Here is a 17,955-nt window from a genome sequence, read left to right on the forward strand (position 1 = left end):
GGATCGTGTCTCCAGCTAGTGAGTGCACGATGACATGCCCGAGCACAAAATTGAACACGCACAAATTTAGATTTTTGCGTCGCTGCACGGTGACTCGTGATAATCGCCCCTGTCGCACAGGTTCCATTGAGAATGAATGGACTAAAGGCTACGTCGCCTCCAGTGTGTGGCGCCCATAACACAGGTCCGTGTAGCATTCACATTTCAGATCAAGTGAACCAAACCGCACCGGAGGTCACTTACAAGCGGACTGAGACCCCATCTCTCAAGAGGTCTGGCCCTGCTTGCTTGGTGCATGTTAGAGTTCAGATGATCGCGTTCGCACTTGACCAAAAGAACCGTGCTCACAAAACAAACGCGCTAGAGTTTGTTTTAACAGAAGTGAACACGACAAGTGTTAACGCACCCTTTATCAATGTTTTAGTCCTTAATTCATTTCTTCCTAGCAACATTGTGTGCAATTTCACTACGTGTCAACACAAACATCTCTTTGAAAGACCACATTGATGATTTATTTCTGCATACAATTTTTAAAAAAATGTATATATCTATATGTATATTTATATTCATAATTGATTAAGTAAATCTTTACATTGCTGCCAATTATTGTGGAGTCCACTGAATGATGATTGCTTGCACACTGATTTCACATCACACTCACATAGATGTCATGAAAACACAGATATGGAACCCATAGAAATGCTACTAAATAGACTCTAGATTAGGAGTTTTCAAAGTGGAGCACAGTGAGCCTCCCATCAGAGAATATAATAAGGCGGGGGCCTCCCTTACTACCCGAAAAAACAGATATTCCGGGGCATATTTTGTGTACACCTGAATGTAGAAAATAAAAATCAATTCATTTTGCTTTTGACATAAGTGAAAAGTTTCTTTTTCGTTATTTTTCTCAAGCCACTGCACCTCCACTGAAGTTTTCCGACTTTGAAAACCCCTGTTCTAGTCTCTATTTCACCAACAGATAAGCAGTGTACCACATATGTATTCAGGGTTTCTTTCCTTATATAGTAACAGCAACAATAATAATAATTAAACACCAACAAAAAAAAAACACTTTAAAATTAATTTACACTTTTGGTGCATCAACTTACCAAACATACTTCTAATTTCAACATATAAATATACACTATGTACAAAATAATCGTGTATATATATATATATATATATATATATATATATATATATATACATATATAACATATATATGACAGATCAGTGCGTCATATTCTTAAATAATTAATGAAATACTAAAATTACATTATTGGTTCAGTAATTTCCATTAAAGGCGTCCTTGGTACAATAGTCACTTACTTGTTCTTAAGTATGATTTTTGCATAAGATTAAAAAGTTAACAAGGCCTTATTCTGAGTTTCCCTGCATATGATGATAGCGTTGCATCGCTTTGCTTGTTTTTCTTCTGTGCAAAGGAATTATGACAGGATAAGGTGGGGGGAGCACAATGTTTTGCTTAAGTATAATCTAAGGCTCTGTGATCTGGACATTCTGTGACAACCAAAAAATGAACCGTTTTCAGCAGGTTTTCCACCGAGTGCTATGCAGTTTTTTGTTTTTGTTTGTTTATTCACGTCACAGGCCATGAAAGAAATGGCAAAAGCTGACTTGTCCTGCAGGCTTGTCACAAGAATGTCGATGTGTTGGTTCCTGCAATAGGCCGAAGGGAAGCCATCAACAACTTTGTCCTTGTTAACATGCGAGCATGAGTATCCAGGCCTGATGTCCTTGGATGAACCCAGATAGTAGGATTGAAGTCACAACAAATATCCGGATGCACGTTGGTCTGTCGCAATGTCTTTACATTCTTCCAAAGATTTAGTTTGCTTTAGTTCTATTGCATCTGAGGAGCGCTCGGGCTCCATCCAGTTATCAAGTTTTCAAGAGCAGCAACTTTGCATTTAAATAAATCCCAGTCTCTCCACGCTTGTAAACAGTCCACAACAAGGAATGATGGTCACGTCTTCCATTTATTACACCTAAGAGGCAAACAAAATAACGTTAGTGACCTAAAGGGCAGGACTGAGACGATATTCCACAAAACTGTAGAAACAAAGCTACCATTTCACCAAGAGTGGCCTCTAATCTAATAGACAAAGTTTCTCAATTAGCTGCCTGGTGCGTCATCCATATGAGCAAATAGACAAAAACTTTTTTTCCCCTTAAGAAAGTGTGTGTCACTCTACACAAAAACGTTTTCTTCAAAAAGACTACTTCCACCAAATAGATGCCTGGTATGCCGGACAGTTGAGTAAATAATGTTTACTTGAGGAAGTATGAAGCTATATACAGTATCTCATAAAACATTTCACATTTCAACAATCCTTTTATTACATCTTCTCAGGGACAACACTATACAAATGAGACTTGGATACACTTGAGAGTCGTCAGTGCACAGCATGTATAGCAAATAGAGATTTACTGTTCACTGAAGATGATTTAACACAGCCATCAATGTCTAAATAGATGGCACAGGGTAACACAAGGGACTACACCTCACAGTCAACATGTCCAAATTGTGTCCAAAGTGTCAATATTTAGTGTGAGCACCATTGTTATCCAGCACTGCCTTTATCCTCTTGGGCACGGAATTCACCAGAGCAGCACAGGAATCCTCTTGCACTCCTCCATGATGACATCACTGGTGGAGGTGGTAGATACCTTACAGTTCTCCACCTTCCTTCCTTCCTTCCTTCCGCTTGAGGATGCCCCACAGGTGCTCAATTGAGTCTGGAGACACACCCGGGAACTCCATTACCTTCTCAGCAATGCATTTGTGTGTTGGGGCTCGTTGTCATGTTTGAGGAATGCGCCCCAGTTTCCCAAGGGATGGGGTCATGCTCTGCTTCAGGTTGTCACAGTACATGTTGGAATTCATGTTTCACTCGATGAGCCGCAGCTCCCCAGGGACCAAGACACTTCCACCACTTTGCTTGATAATGTTTGTGTTGAGTAATTTTGGTGGATAGTACATTTTTTTTCCTGCTGTGCAAGCTGTACACTGACTACTGTAAAGTATATCCAAGTTTCATTTCTATTGTATTGTCCTTTGAGAACATCTACTGTCATAAAAATGGTTGCTGAATTGTGAGGGTGAAATGCCTTCAACAACAAAGAATAAGTCCTTTTGACTTTGGTGACATGTTGTGGATTGATAATGAGACCTTACCTCAGTTGCAATGATGCATTCATGTTTCTCCTCTGCCATCATAAAGACAGACTGGTACATTGACTCTCTGGAAGAACATATCGTTGATATCCTGCATTCTGGCCTTTCACTGCAAAGACATATCGTGGCGGTTATTATTAAACCCATTCAGCTATTCCGAGATCCGTGCAATATAACAACTCACCTGTACATTCTACTCAGATGCTTTTTATCTTCTATCATCTTTTCACAGTTTTCATCTTTGTCCAAGAGGGATTGTTCATCTTTGTACCTCGTGGAGGTTTTATAGTCCACATGGAAATGGTTCATGTATTTGTGGTTCAACTTCTCGCTGGAGCAGTCTACCTCCAAATCCATCATCTTATTGGTGTTCTTCAGCTCCAATGTGGATATAAGGTTCTCTTTCTGGAAGTCTGCCTTGGAGAGGTTGTTCATAGTCTCAGAGGCCTGCTGTTTGCTTCTCTGCTTCTTCACCTGATGCATGACCACAATAAACATGCAGGAGAGTGCCAGAGCCACCATCAAGCCAACGCCCAAGATGATGGCCACCCAGCTGAGCTTCTCGCTGGACTCCCAGCCTGTGTTAGGGCTGTTGGATGAAGGCACGTGCGTGGAGAGGCATTCAGGGCCGCTGTAGTGGGTGAGGCAGACGCAAGAAGGCTGGCCTTTGGCGCTGATGGTGCAGGTGCCACCGTTGTGGCAGATCCAGGAGGTGCAGCGGTCTGTCGGTTTGTCGCAGTGGCGTCCGGTGTACCCCGGCAGACAGGTGCAGGTGTAGTCATTGATGCGGTCTACGCAAGTGGAGCCATTGGCGCAGGGGTTCCTGGCGCACTCATTGATGTTGATCTCGCAGCGTAGGCCTGTGAAACCAGCGCGACAGCTACACACGCGTAGGTTGCTGTGCATCACGCAGTGTCCGCCTATTGAACAAAGAATGTGATTTGTCAGGCTCTTTTACACACACACACCCTTCAAAACAGCTGTGCTTTTTTGACAGAACGCAGCGATATATGGATATTGCGGCACCTGGGTGCACGTTTACACAGTAGCACAGCATCCACAATCAGATAATGACATGCATTTGCAGTGGGACAACACAACAGGGTGGTAGAAGTGAGCGTTGAAGGTGAAACTCCAAACACTAGCCTTGCCTTTCTGGCATTGCTTTTCACACAGGTGATGGTTCTGATGCTACCACCTCATTCAGTGCCATTTACACAGCAACCCGGGAAAAAAGAAGCTTCATACAGAAGTGAATGATACAAGGAATGTGGTGCAATTACCGTTGGTGCACCGCAGGGAGGTGCATTTATCCACTTTCTTCTCACAGTTGAGCCCAGTGTACCCTGCCGGACACTCGCAAACGTAACTATGACCATTTTCCGTCTCTTTGCACTTGCCGCCAAGCAAGCAGGGCGCGTCCGTGCACGTCAGCGTCTTTTGTTCACAGTGTGCCCCGGCAAAACCTCGCTGGCATTCACACCTGTAGCCACTCTCTGTCTCCTGAAGGCACAAAAAGAAATCAAAAAGCTCACCTTCAATTTTTTTCTTTTCATATCCTGTTCACCAATGGTCCCTGAACAAGCCCCGCCTGCTATCCTTAGCTTGCATCCTATTTACAGTACACTGTAAACTGGGAACTGGGTCATCGAGGACTTGACAATCAATGGCATCCTCCTGGACTCGCAGATAGGCAAAGGCAACAACAAAAACAGGAAAGCCTGTGTTGTGGGAAAGGAGAGAGAGGGACTTCCGCACTCACTAAGCAGTTGCCTCCGTTGCGACACGGCCGTCTGTCACACTCTCTGACCTCAGAGTCACAGTTGACCCCGGTGAAGCCCGGCAAGCAGGCGCAGGTGTAGCTGCCCTGGCCCGTGTTCATGCACGTGGCCCCGTTGGCGCACGGCTTGTGATGAGTACAGTAGTTCAGATCTGGAAAATGAAACAAAAAAAGCTCCATATTATACAGTATATACATATGTACTAACATGTGTACTAACATGAGATTTGCTGTCACTATTTTGCTTCCTTTTGAAAGGCTTCATGGAAACGTTCGACGTTGCGTACCTTGGTCACAAAATATGCCTCCCCAGCCTTCTTTACAGGAGCACTGCCACGGCTCTGTGCAGGTACCATGTTTACACGATGGATGAAGTTTACACACATCACAAAAGACACCCTGCCAGCCTTCTCTGCATCTGTTGAAACACCACTATTATTATTATCATTGAACGAACGTCACAACAACAACAAAGACCAGCGAAAGAAACACAGTCAATTATGAACATTATTGTTAACTAAAGGGCAAAAAATCATGTGATGTGTAGCATCAATGAGGGATAAAATAATAAAACAAAAGAATACAACTACAAACAAAACAAACTACAAACAAAAAAAAGAAACATGAAAAGTAAAAAGTATTGTTAAATAATAAATATCGCCAAAACAATTATATTAGGTAAAATGGTATTTCTTAGTAATACATTAATTTGTATTTTTTGTATTGGTATTTTTTTTTATTTGAATTTGAATTTCTTTACATTTTAGATTATTATCAAATGAAAAATTACAATTAAATATATGTTAATATATTGACCACTATTTAAGCAGAACATCCAAAAAGAAATACGTTTGAAATTAAATATCATTTTAAAATAGATCACAATAACATATAACAAAAAATAATGAAACATGAAAAGTATTGTTAAATAATTATGAAATAATATTGACAAAAATTATATTATAATCCTGTTTCTTTAATCATATAAAAAAATAATAATTGGTTAATTTGTATTTTTTGTATTGGTATTTCTTTTTATTTGACTTTTTTTTTTTTTTACATTTGAGATTGTTCTTATTAAATTTAAAATTACTATTAAATATTTGTTAATATATTGACCACTGATAACATGGAACCTCCAAAGCGAAATACACAAAAAATTTAAATAATGTGTATTATTTTCAACTTAATTAATTAAGGTAAGTTTAATAAAAGTTTAATAAAAGTACTATTATTACTCTTCCATTAAAAATGACTTCTTCAGCTATGCCTTCCAAGTTGACAAGCGACGTGAAAAAAAATAAATACATCTCAAAAAGCAAATGATATTAAGAGAGTGCTTTAACATATTGCTATGGAGGTTCACTTATTTTTACACTTGTAAAATCATTAAAAGTGGTGAAATGTTACTTTAAAAATGCCTGTTTTGTTAATAGAGGTTTATGCAGGTCACCGTTTGGACAATGACTTTTGAATGGTTGATTTGAATTGACATTACAAAATGTAAACACATTATTGGAATTGATTGTGATTCCAATGTGTTTACTTGGTTGATAATAATCATAAAAGATCTTACGCAACACTCACTTGCATTCTCCGGGTAATGTGCAGTTCCCATTACTTTCATTGCATCCTTCAAGACAGATTGCTGTGAAAAAATAAAATAAAGATGTTAAAGTTTAACCTCATTCATGTTTTGGGTCTTCGTTGCTTCCTGGTGTTTAAATGGAAAGGCCCAACATGCCCACTGTGTTCTACATGTGACATTGATTTTGCATGCTGTTAAATGGCTGGTTGCTTTGGTGCAGAGCAGATGCTTGTTCTTAAAGAGGCAAGAAAAAAAAAATCGTGACAGCTGCCCCATTGTTGTTGGTGGGCAGTTCGAGCCCCGCATGCAGCTGCTGCTCTATGCCGCCGCAACAATAGAGGCCGCAATTTAGTGGCACGTGGCGGCCTATAATGCCGCGATTAACCCGGCGTGTGCTGCTCATAGAGCACCTCCCTGGATTAAACATGCACGCGTCCACTCAGAGAAAGTGCGCCAATTCTTTATATTGTCTCCTTGACTGACACTTTCAACTCCAAGCCAATTTTGCAGCGCATTTAAAGCAAAAACAAAGTCAAACTGCACACACTACTCTACTACTATAAGACCTAGAAAGCAAACCACTTTGATTTGTGACCTTTTATTACAAACAAAAGGGAAAAAAAAAGTCCATATGGTGTCTTTTACTCTTGCTTACGTTCTTGGCAGTATTGTCCCTTCCATCCTGGCAGACACGCTATTTGCCCGTCAGGCTTGCAGGTGTAGTGGCCAAAAAGGTCGTCTCTCGGAGCGCATATTTTGGAACAAGTGTCCCCGTAGTAATTGTCATTGCAGATGAAGCGGTATGAGTACCTTAGCTCCGTCTGCGTCCTGCTCTGCACATCCTGGGACCACTCATTCCCTATTCCCAACTGTCTTTGGATGGCAAAAGAGCCAATCAACAATTCAGGGTTGGTGGTATCTGCAAGAAGGAAGACAAGTGTCGCTGATATCGCCATATGTTGTAGTCGATAAATGCACATATGTGTGGAAAGACTCAAATTCCTACAAAGACGATGTGATGGTTGGGGATTCTTTTTTTTTTTTTGGCAAAGTCTCCTGTGCTCACTTAACATGGTGCACTTTCCCACGCTGGGCCAAAATAAATCAAAGGAAGTTGCAATTGTGTTGGAGAGCTTTGCGTGTTGTGTGAGTCACAAGACATCCTAGTGGACACAAGCCCAAGGCTCGGACAATGCCAGACGGATTTGTTATCACCTGACACCTCCATTGGTGATTATTGATTTGAGAAATGTGTGATGTAATAGGTCAGTGGGGTCTTCGTGTTGTGGATGTCTCCCTCTAGTGGTGTTTTTTTTAGCCATTTACCTCCAGGCTCCTCTGTCGTCTCTGAATGCCAGGCTTCAATAATGAGAGAGAAAGCACCCTGGGGAGGGACAAATTAGGAAATAAACTTCACCAAAACCTTGATGTTGGACAGTTGCACATTCTAAAGCGGGGAAAAAGTACTTGTAAGACTTAGATGAATACAAATCCTGATCTATAATTATAAATAGACGCAGATACATTGATATACATACGTATAAAATGATATAAACAAAATTCAACTTTAAGGATTCACGCAAAACATTACATTCCAAGTGATTGATATTTTTAATGTAGCCATTAACAATCAAATCATGATTTGTAATGTGAGAAAAGAGATTACATTTAAAGGATATGTTAATGTGACCTCCTTTTATTTATTCATTTATTAATTTTTTATGTTCTTTTATTATTATAACCAATATTAATGTATTTTTTTCTAATTAAGCAAAGCAAGGATGGCTTAAACTGTTTGAAAATACGCCTAATATAATCATTTAGTGAGTTTTCATGACACGGATATTACAGAAATGAGTTATCCTTGTTTATATCCTTTATAAATGTGTTTGTAATGACACTATGTAATGACACAAGCACATTTATACTGATTCTTACCGGCCATGTGAAGTTGAGGGGCAAACGCAGCCTGGTGTCCGGCAGCATGCTGAAGGAGTCGGTGCCCAAAACAGGTGTATGGGCTTTGCCAAACAGACAACCTCCAGGAGACACCACCGTTTGGAAGTTCTTCAAACAAACCGTGAAAAAAGTCCTGCAGCCTGTCATACTGCAGCTCCTTCCATTGGCCAGCAAACCTTTGGAATTGTCAAAGTGATGCAGATCGATCTCGAACACACCTGATCCTACAACCTAGACAGGGAGCGAAAATCAGCACAGCACAGAAAATGCTATTTTTAAACAAACCACCCTCTTTTTTTGTTGCAAGGGTGACAATACCTGAGTAAAACATGGTACAACTATTGCAAGGATAGATGTGAACCAAACGGCCATCCTTTAGAACTTGATGTGCGTATCCTTGGAAGTGTAGGCTTAGTCCAAAATGCGCCGGAGGAAGATCCGCCAAAATAATAAATATAATCCCGAAGTAGAAGATCCAGCTCCAAAAAACAAAAGGTATCCAGTGCAAGTAAAGAGATTAGACCGATATCAAGAACGTCAATATCCACAAGTGAGTCATTCTGCGGTCTTTGTGTTGTCCATCCATCGTGCCGGTCACTTGTGGCAATTTGTTAGTGTTGTTGTGCTGCTTTGGTGACACTTGTGTAGCCTGCAGTGACGCTTGTGCATGCATGTGTACGAGCATCAGTGCATGTTGACACCCACTGTGGGCTCTTTCGCGGCCCCCCTCTGGTTTATATATGCCCCAGCTGCTCGGACGTGACAATAAACCCCGCCTACTCCCATGCACACCCACCACACTCCTTTTTTTATTGACATCATTTTTGTGGTTGTGTGTTCTTGCATTGTTTTTAGTCCTACACCCTCCGTGATCCATGACTGTTATTGTATGTTATTGTACGTGTATGTCATTATAATAAATATGATTTCAAATGTGGAAAACGTCACTAAGTAAAAAGAAATAGCTAAAATATATTTTTTGGGCTATTGATTGATAGATAGATAAAAACAATTGTAAAAAAAAAAACAATCATACAAATAAAAATCTATTTTTAATTATTTATAAATTAATGAAAATAGCTGTAATAATGAGGAACTCCGGGCCGATTTCATCCACCCCAGGGGCCCTGCCACCGAGGAGCTTCTATTTCTTCCACCGATCCACAACATTGCCAGAGCCGCAAACCGCTTGGCCTGCCGGTACCCGTCAGCTGCCTCTGGAGGCCCATGGGACAAAAGGACCCGATAGGACTCCTTCTTCAGTTTGATGGCATCACCTCTGATGTCCACCAACGGGTTCTGGGATTACTGCCACGACAAGCACCGACCACCATACGGCCACAGCTCCGATCAGCTGTCTCGACAATGGAGGCACGGAACATGGCCCACTCAGACTCGATGTCCGCTGCCTCCCTCGGAACACGGTCGAAGCTCTCCGGGAGGTGGCAGTTGAAACACTTTCTGACTGGGGACTGCCGGACATTCCCAACAGACACGCATAATACGTTCGAGCCTGCCAGGTCTGACCAGTGTCCTCCCGCATCATCGGAGCCATCTCACCACCAGGTGGTGATCGACAGCTCCACCCCTCTCTTCACCCAAGTGTCCAAAACATATGGCCGGAAATCCGACGACACAACCACAGAGTCAATCATCGAGCTGGATGTCCTGGTGTCAAGTGCACACGTGGACCCCCAACGCTTGAATACGGCGTTTGTTATGGGCAATCTGCGGTGAGTAGAGAAGTCCAATAACAAAGAACCACTCGGGTTCAGATCAGGGGGGCCGTTTCTCCCAATCACGCCTCTCCAAGTCTCACTGTCGCTGCCAACATGAGCGTTGAAGTCCCCCCCGCAGAACAAGGGAATCCCCCAAGGGAGCACTGTCCAGTACTCCCTCTAGGGACTCCAAAAAGAGTGGGTACTTTGAACTGCTGTTTGGTGCATAAACATAAACAACAGTCAGGACCCGTCCCGCTACCCGAAGGCGGAGGGAAACTACCCTCTCGTTCATAAATTCCAACGTCCAGGCCGTAAGCCGGGGGGCAACAACAATTGCCCCCCCTGCCTGTCGCCTCTCACTGCTGGCAACACCAGAGCGGAATAGAGCCCAGCCACTCTCAAGAGGACCCTTGCTGTGCGTCGAGGTGAGTCCGACTATATCTAGCTGGAACTTCTCCACCTCGAGCACCAGCTCAGGCTTCTTCCCCACCAGAGAGGTGACACTCCACGTACCGAGAACTAGCTTCTGCAGCCGAGGATCGGACCGCCAAGGTCCCCGCTTTCGGCTGCCACCCAGCTCACTCTGCACCCGACCCCTTTGGCCCCTCCTCTGAGTGGTGAGCTCATTTGTCTTACTCATCATCGGGGTCTATTTGAGCTCCGCTTTGTCTGATCCCTCACCTAGGAGCTGTTTGTCATGAGTGGCCCTACCAGGGTCATAAAAGCCCCCGACAACTTCGCTCCTACGATCATGGGGACGTGCAAACTCCTCCACCACAATAAGGCTATAGTTCAAAGAGGAGTGCATCATTCACTCCAGTGTTTATTCTAAGTAGATAACGAGCTTACAGATGTATGATAAACTCATTGTCTCACAAATAAATCAAGTGAAGAAGCCAAGTTTTTAAAAAGTGATGCTTAACCATGCGATAGTCCATCCAATTATGTAATGTAAAGGTTCTAAAGTCATTGCATTTTATGTTATTCATGGTTATAATAAATATTATACTATATATTCTGCAATGTGAGAAAAAGCCATACACGACTATACTGTTTATTATTATTGGGAAAAAGTGCAACAATAGTAAGCACCCAGCTGCTAGTTTACATTATTTTAAATTCCAAGCAATAATGTCACCAATTGAAAGCCCATTTGTATCAATCGAAGACTGTAGTGCCACAGTGTTTATTGAAATAACATCCACTCAAGCCGCTTTAAGAACACTTTCATCCCCTTTCAAGTGTTTGCAATTGTTTCAAAAAGGAGGAAAAGAAAAATGAAGTAAAAAAAAAACAGTATATAAAAGCTTGCTGAGCACATTCAAATGCCATATGCATTTTTTGCAGCTCATGCTGGGCTCAGGCATTGTGTGATTTTTATCACTCCTGCAACAGGCCAACTTGTCCGGTGAGGATTTACAGTGAGGGAACAGGATTTCAGCAGTGTTCCCTGGCCATGAAGGAGCGTGGCTCTAGAGCTCTCCTGCGGAGATGACTTCATTTCTAACCCCCTCCTTTGACTTATTGGTCGGAGACTCCAATTTAGGGACCAGACAATGGACTACTGAGACGGACTTCTGAATGTTTTATACCTCCCTATTTGACGTTCCCACCACTGACTCACCCCTTTAGATCTTGCCTTGAACTGACACTTAATGGATTCATCCAATTTTCGGGTTCTTATATGTGAAAATGACTTTATTTACAGATGCATCTCATGAGTTTAAAAGGTGCCAGAAACCTCCCTATGTGCACAATTAGTTTTTTTTTTGGTCTCACTTTCAGTGTTCGTATACACCACACCACATCCATCCATCCATCCATCCATCCATCCATCCATCCATCCATCCATCCATCCATCCATTCATACACTTTAATGTTTCATGCTCTGTGGCACAGTTTCTCTGTGATAGCTCAGGTTTCAGTTGCTTTTTACATTTTGAAAAATCTTTGAAATTTTTTTTTCGTGTGCTAAACACGCACAAGAAGGAAGAAGACGAAAAAAGTACAGTTAGACACTTAATGACAAAACTCTTCTTTACTTACCTGCACCTGTAGAATAGCTAATGGGCAATATTTAGGCGTGAGTCTACACCAGGGGTCACCAACGTTTTTTTCTTGCGAGAGCTGCTTTTAGAAAATGAAAATGGCCAAGAGCTACTCATTTTTGTAGAAATGATTATCATACCTTATTTCAACCCAAACAAATCAAATATGCTTGTTTTACCAAAACATTCACAAAATGCTGGAGTCCAAAACTCACATTTTATGTTTCAGAATACTTTTCTTTCTAGTGTTCTCACATTATTAACTGAAAACCTGAATGAAAAGCAGGCCTGCGGGCGCCTCATGTGGTCGTGGGGGGCTACCTGGTGCCCGCGGGCACTGTGTTGGTGACTCCTGGTCTACACACTGTACACACAGTATAATGTTGTATAAAAGTTGTATTTACATATTTGTATGTAGAGATTAAAAGACTATTCCATTGCCTGCTGTTGACCGCTAACAGGCAATTTCATGTTTTAACCATTTTGACCCGAATATACGATGAGACTTAGTTCTAGGGCAGGGGTCGGCAACCTTTACTATCAAAAGCGCCATTTTGCCCCCGCTTATACTCAAGAAAAATAGTCTGGAACCGCAAACGTAACACAAGATTCAGTCTTTTAAAATGTAACCTGTTACACGCCGTTGACTACCCCTGTTCTAAGGAAATGTGTGATAGTGCTGCTTAACCCATGAGCATACCTGTCAACATTTGCATTTGAAAAGAAGGGAAACTTTCCAGAAAATAAGGTAAATACCACCCCGCCCCCGACACAAGAAGAATCATCTATCTGTTTATTTACGGGAAACTATTTCAACGGGAGGGCGAAAGGAAAGAAGGGCAAAATACAGGAGTTTCCGGGGAAAACGTGAGCTTTGACAGATACTGTATGCTTATTAACCCTTGATATTTCTGTAGGCTTTGTCGATAATTCTTTAAACATTAATCTAGACCTATTTATCAAACTGTATAAATTAATGTAAACATGGCATGAATGACGGTACATTCAGTGCTACAGTTATTTACCCTCGGCCAGTGTAAACAATTATCTCACTGGGTCCTTTCTGCTGTTCTGCTCTAAAATAAACACCATTTTGGAAACAGACACTGCCCCCTCCACGTTTCCATCTGCAGTCACAATAGGAAATCATTTTTCTCCGTGACAGTGTTTTGTAAAGCTGACTTCTGATTGTTCGATAGCCTTTCAGCTGGCATTCGAACCTTAAACACAGCATGCTGATTAGGGAATGAAAAGGTGCACAAGGGTATTTTGTGTCAGACTGGACTGGATATATTTCTAATTGTTTTAAACTGTCTGATGCGATTTGTTTGGTTCAGCTACAATCTTAAATATTCCCTGAGAGAGATGTTAGGAATAACATTTCCGATGATGTATTTTATACAATATTTTCAAGTTGGAAATATACCGAAATGAGCTGCCACGGAGTTAAGATAGTTGAACAAGGAAATGCTGTTAGTCAAAATTCCAAAGACGGAAATGAACTAGGACTATAAGTTCTCGTAATGCTTAAAAAGACCAAAATACAAGTGTTCCATGTTATCGTGAATGTGCCTGTTACTACATGGTTACAGCATTTATATAAAACGATATATAACGTACATAAAACAGAGGTTTTTGGATAATAGCGGGCTTTCTATTAATTAGCTGCCTCTTTTTAGCTGTTTTTATATCTTTAGAACGCACAGAAAAGAGACAAACATGTGTTCACGTCTCACATAAGGATTGTGGATGATGGGCAAAATTTTAAAAAAGTGTTCTTTTACGTGTGATACTCCACTGTCTCCATTTTGCTGCAGAAGCCCTTTTTCATGCTGCCCTCAGTCTCCTCTTGAGTAAAATTCATCTTCTTCTTTAGTTATAACTGAGCAGTAAATATAGGTGACCCTCTTTTTCCTGCATTGTTATTTGTAAGCGAGTTGTATTCCGACCGATGCGTTCCATGTGGCATGGTGTTTGGAATTTTCTGCAACGACTAAAGCGGTACTTTTTTGGAAGTGGAAGCACCTGCCCCAAACAAAGTTTAGTGAATAGTGTAGGACATCACCAGAGCAATCAGACTGTCTTCGTAAGTGCTGTGATCTTTGGTGAAATGAACATGTGTCTATGTTCATATTATATTATATACAGTATATATATATATATATATATATGAATATATATATATATATTATATATTCATATACATATTCATATACATATTCATTTCAAAATATGTAGTCCGAGTCTTTTTGCTCAGCATTCACACAATGACAGACAGGAAGTGCAAAATGGGCTGCCAGTGACATTGACATACTGTTGACAGTCATACAGTATATTGTCAAAACACATTGGCCGTAAAAAAAAAAAAAATCGAACTTAAATGCCACTATGTATTTACTGTGACTTCATCTTGCCTCTCCTGGACTCCGGTGACCTGATATGGGCCACACTTCCAAATTGTATCAACAGTGCTTTGGCCAAGGCCTGAAAGGAAACGAGCTGCAATACTAACAGATGGTCCACCTGCCCTGTTTAAAGAGCGGCAGTTTAACATGTCCTTACAGCACATTTGATCTCTATGCCCCAATCTGTCCAGACGATCAATGAGGCTTTTGCCAGGCATCTAAGCATGTTGACCCCCTCTTTCTCCCCCATTCAAAAAAAAGAAATCCCCTCCTGTTGTAACTGGAAAGAAAAGACTTATTTAGCCGCCATTACAGCAGCTTGCAGTCCTGTGTTGACATTACACTACCTGCAGCTACAGTATATCAAGTATTCATTATGAGGTATTACTTGTTTTTTGGGTTCTAACCTGTCCTGTCCAGCAGATTAGTCATGCAGTATGAGTGAACAGTATTATTTTTTTTGCCAGAACAGCTTTGCTTTACAACAAGGTGAGACTGGTGTACTCCTATTCCAGTTACACTGCAAATTTATTGTTAAAGCCAGTGGCAGAACATGGTTAGGGGGATGACGGACAAAGAAGAAAGAGAGTAAAGAGAGAAAAGACTCTCGAGAGAAAAGAGTATCGGTGTTGACTGCAGCTGCTGCCAAAAAGACCTCGTTTCCATGACAGTTTGAGCTGCATTTTATTACAGGAAAAAACACAAAGTGCCATTTGGAAAACATACTTCAGATTACATTGGAAGGATTCACTTCCTTTAGCATGTTGGCCAACACAGTAACAGTCTGGAGATCGGGAAGACCTGGGTTCGATTCTCCCTTAGGCATTTCTGTGTGGAGTTTGCATGTTCTCCCCGTGCGTGCGTGGGTTTTCTCCGGGTACTCCGGTTTCCTCCCACATTCCAAAAACATGCATGTTAGGTTAATTGGCGACTCTAAATTGTCCATAGATATGAATGTGAGTGTGAATGGTTGATTGTCTATATGTGCCCTGTGATTGGCTGGCGACCAGTCCAAGGTGTACCCTGCCTGTCGCCCGGAGTCAGCTGGGATAGGCTCCAGCATGCCCCCGCGAGCCTAAAGACGAGAAGCGGTATAGAAAATGGATGAATGGATGGATGGATTCACTTCACTGGGGGTCAGCATGGCTCAGGTGGTTGCTTGTTCAATCCCCAGTCGCCTCATAAGCATATCAAAGTATTCTTGGGGAAAATACGGCAAGAATCCACGGTTGCTCCTAATGCTGTGTCATCAGTAGCTCAATGAAGTAACAGTGTCAAAGCACTTTGGGTACCCTGAAAGTAGAAAAGCCTATGGCAAGTGAAAGCCCCTTTACCATTTTCTGTACTATTTATTGCTGAATTACTTGCCTTCTTGTCAGTATGGCATATTATATGGTTTGGTATATTCCCACTTGCATACAGGTGGTCCTCAGTTTACAAACGAGTTCCGTTCCTACGACTGAGATGTAAGTTGTTTTTCACTACAAGTCAGAACTTATAAAGGCCTGTCCACAAGGTTGAAACGGTAAAGTATTTTATTGTTGCAGCCTTTCAGCCACACGGCCCTGAAACAATATTTTTGGAAAACGGCTTCCAGAGTGGGAAATTTTGACAATGCCGCCTTGTGGTTCCTGTGTGGAGAAGCAAAACACTACTTTCTGAGAACGATGACGTCGCCTCCCCGTTACCGTCACATGACCAGAAGTGGTCATGTGAGCGCTGCTGCCAAAAAGCCAAGATAATATCTGAATATTTCCACTGGCATGACTCCCAGGTGATATTGGCCTGACGTTTTTTTGTCTTATACCCGCAGAAGTAATTCCACCTCGTTGTCAGTCTGGACAAACCGGGCAACAGACCTTGTGCGATTGCGTTCTTGCTTCTTCTGTAGCTTCGATGTGTCATGTGCTTCTGTCTGTGTGTCTGTTTGCAGCCACACATGTAGGGGTGCCGTATGTACTACGGTACATTGTTTTCACCCAGTGATTCATTCTCGTGTGGACATAACTATTTACTGACCGATGCTGCGTGGACGTGATTTTTTTTTTTCAACCCTCAGGTTTTATAATTTTACTTCACTTTTCACTTTCACTTTCCTTTTCTTTTACATGCTATCACCAGAAGAGTCTGCCTCACGTTTTGGAGACATAATGAAGGTTAAAGTTGTCCTATCTCAGGTATTCCTCTGCTGCGTACGCATAACAAGTTCTCATTTTCTTTTTGAATGGTGTCAATAATTCATGGGAGTGCGTTCACAACGACAAAATGTCATAGCAAAGTCTAAGGTTTCCAGCTTTGTAGTAGCTGACATTCTACTTGTCAGTCTAATGTGAGCAGTTGTGGAACTTTCCAGACGCCCTCTTACCAAAGTGTTGCCACAACATAGCAATGTCAGCACTCCTCTATACCCTTACACTGTGACTGACAACACGCTGGTCACTTAAAGGGTGTACATCGGTGTCCCTGTGCGTAGATAAAGCTGTGAGGCTGTGAGCGTCATAACATCAGTTCGGCCTGCGGGTATAATTTACACCCCAACAACACGTAGTTGTACACAACCAGGATTCAAAAGACCGTCATTATGCTGGCCAGAAGGAGCACCCGCTACTTCAATGCTTATATTGATCCAACAGAGCTGCTCCACCTTTGACACATCTGTTACTTTTGCTCAAAGATGATGCCACTTCCTGACACTTTGGCATTATTGTCCTCTTTTCAGCTAATGTATTGCGACAAACAGTGATTCTCTGAGAAGACTGTGTTCACACGTGTCACATTATGTTGGCACAAACTCATGTGCGATCGCTCTGCTAGCGTGGGTCATTGGGTCAAGTGTAAATGCTAGCTTAAAATAGAACTAGAACAGCCTACCACCATACACGATTGCTATCAAAGAACAGTTGAATTTACTGACTTTTTGTATTATTTCAAGCTTTTGTGTTTATTTACACAGTTGAAGGATAACAAATATAACTCATAAGAGTTTAATTTAAGAGCTGATATCTAGCAACTTCCATGCTTTTCTTGATAATAACCAAAATCACTTAAGTTCTTACATGAATAGCTATAGCGTTGTACTGCCAAAAAATGTAACTCTTCAGAGCTATTTTTGTTGTCATTGTTATATTTGTCTAAACAAAGGTACCTTCAGTTGTATCAGGCATTAAAATGAACAAGAAATTGAAGAAACAAGGGTAGTCCAATCATTTCTTTCAATGACTGAAACTTCCAACATCCACGTTTATATTCCCATTT

General features: G+C 41.5%; 1 protein-coding gene across 1 annotated transcript; it reads right to left on the bottom strand.

Moving 5' to 3' along the window:
• Nucleotides 1-489: 489 nt before the first annotated feature.
• Nucleotides 490-9,225, bottom strand: LOC129193067 (delta-like protein 4). Its single transcript, XM_054797674.1, has 11 exons — nt 8,845-9,225; nt 8,506-8,757; nt 7,894-7,951; nt 7,223-7,486; nt 6,567-6,627; nt 5,267-5,397; nt 4,962-5,131; nt 4,483-4,702; nt 3,384-4,119; nt 3,200-3,308; nt 490-2,009 (listed from the first exon to the last, which is right to left on the bottom strand). The coding sequence occupies exons 1-11, from the start codon at nt 8,896-8,898 to the stop codon at nt 2,004-2,006; spliced, it is 2,061 nt and encodes a 686-aa protein (XP_054653649.1). The 5' UTR covers nt 8,899-9,225; the 3' UTR covers nt 490-2,003.
• Between the last annotated feature and the right edge of the window lie 8,730 nt (nt 9,226-17,955).

Source organism: Dunckerocampus dactyliophorus, chromosome 13 (assembly GCF_027744805.1).
Source record: "Dunckerocampus dactyliophorus isolate RoL2022-P2 chromosome 13, RoL_Ddac_1.1, whole genome shotgun sequence".
In the NCBI taxonomy this organism is placed as follows: Eukaryota; Metazoa; Chordata; class Actinopteri; order Syngnathiformes; family Syngnathidae; genus Dunckerocampus; species Dunckerocampus dactyliophorus.

What these genes read in the sequence shown, in the direction of transcription:
- LOC129193067 (XM_054797674.1), bottom strand. Translation starts at nt 8,898, where the DNA reads ATGGCCGTTTGGTTCACATCTATCCTTGCAATAGTTGTACCATGTTTT. An exon ending in CCCTCAACTTCACATGGCCG is followed by an intron (nt 7,952 to 8,505) that starts GTAAGAATCAGT and finishes GTCCCTCCCCAG; the next exon opens with GGTGCTTTCTCTCTCATTAT. An exon ending in CTCCCTGCGGTGCACCAACG is followed by an intron (nt 4,120 to 4,482) that starts GTAATTGCACCA and finishes TTTGTTCAATAG; the next exon opens with GCGGACACTGCGTGATGCAC.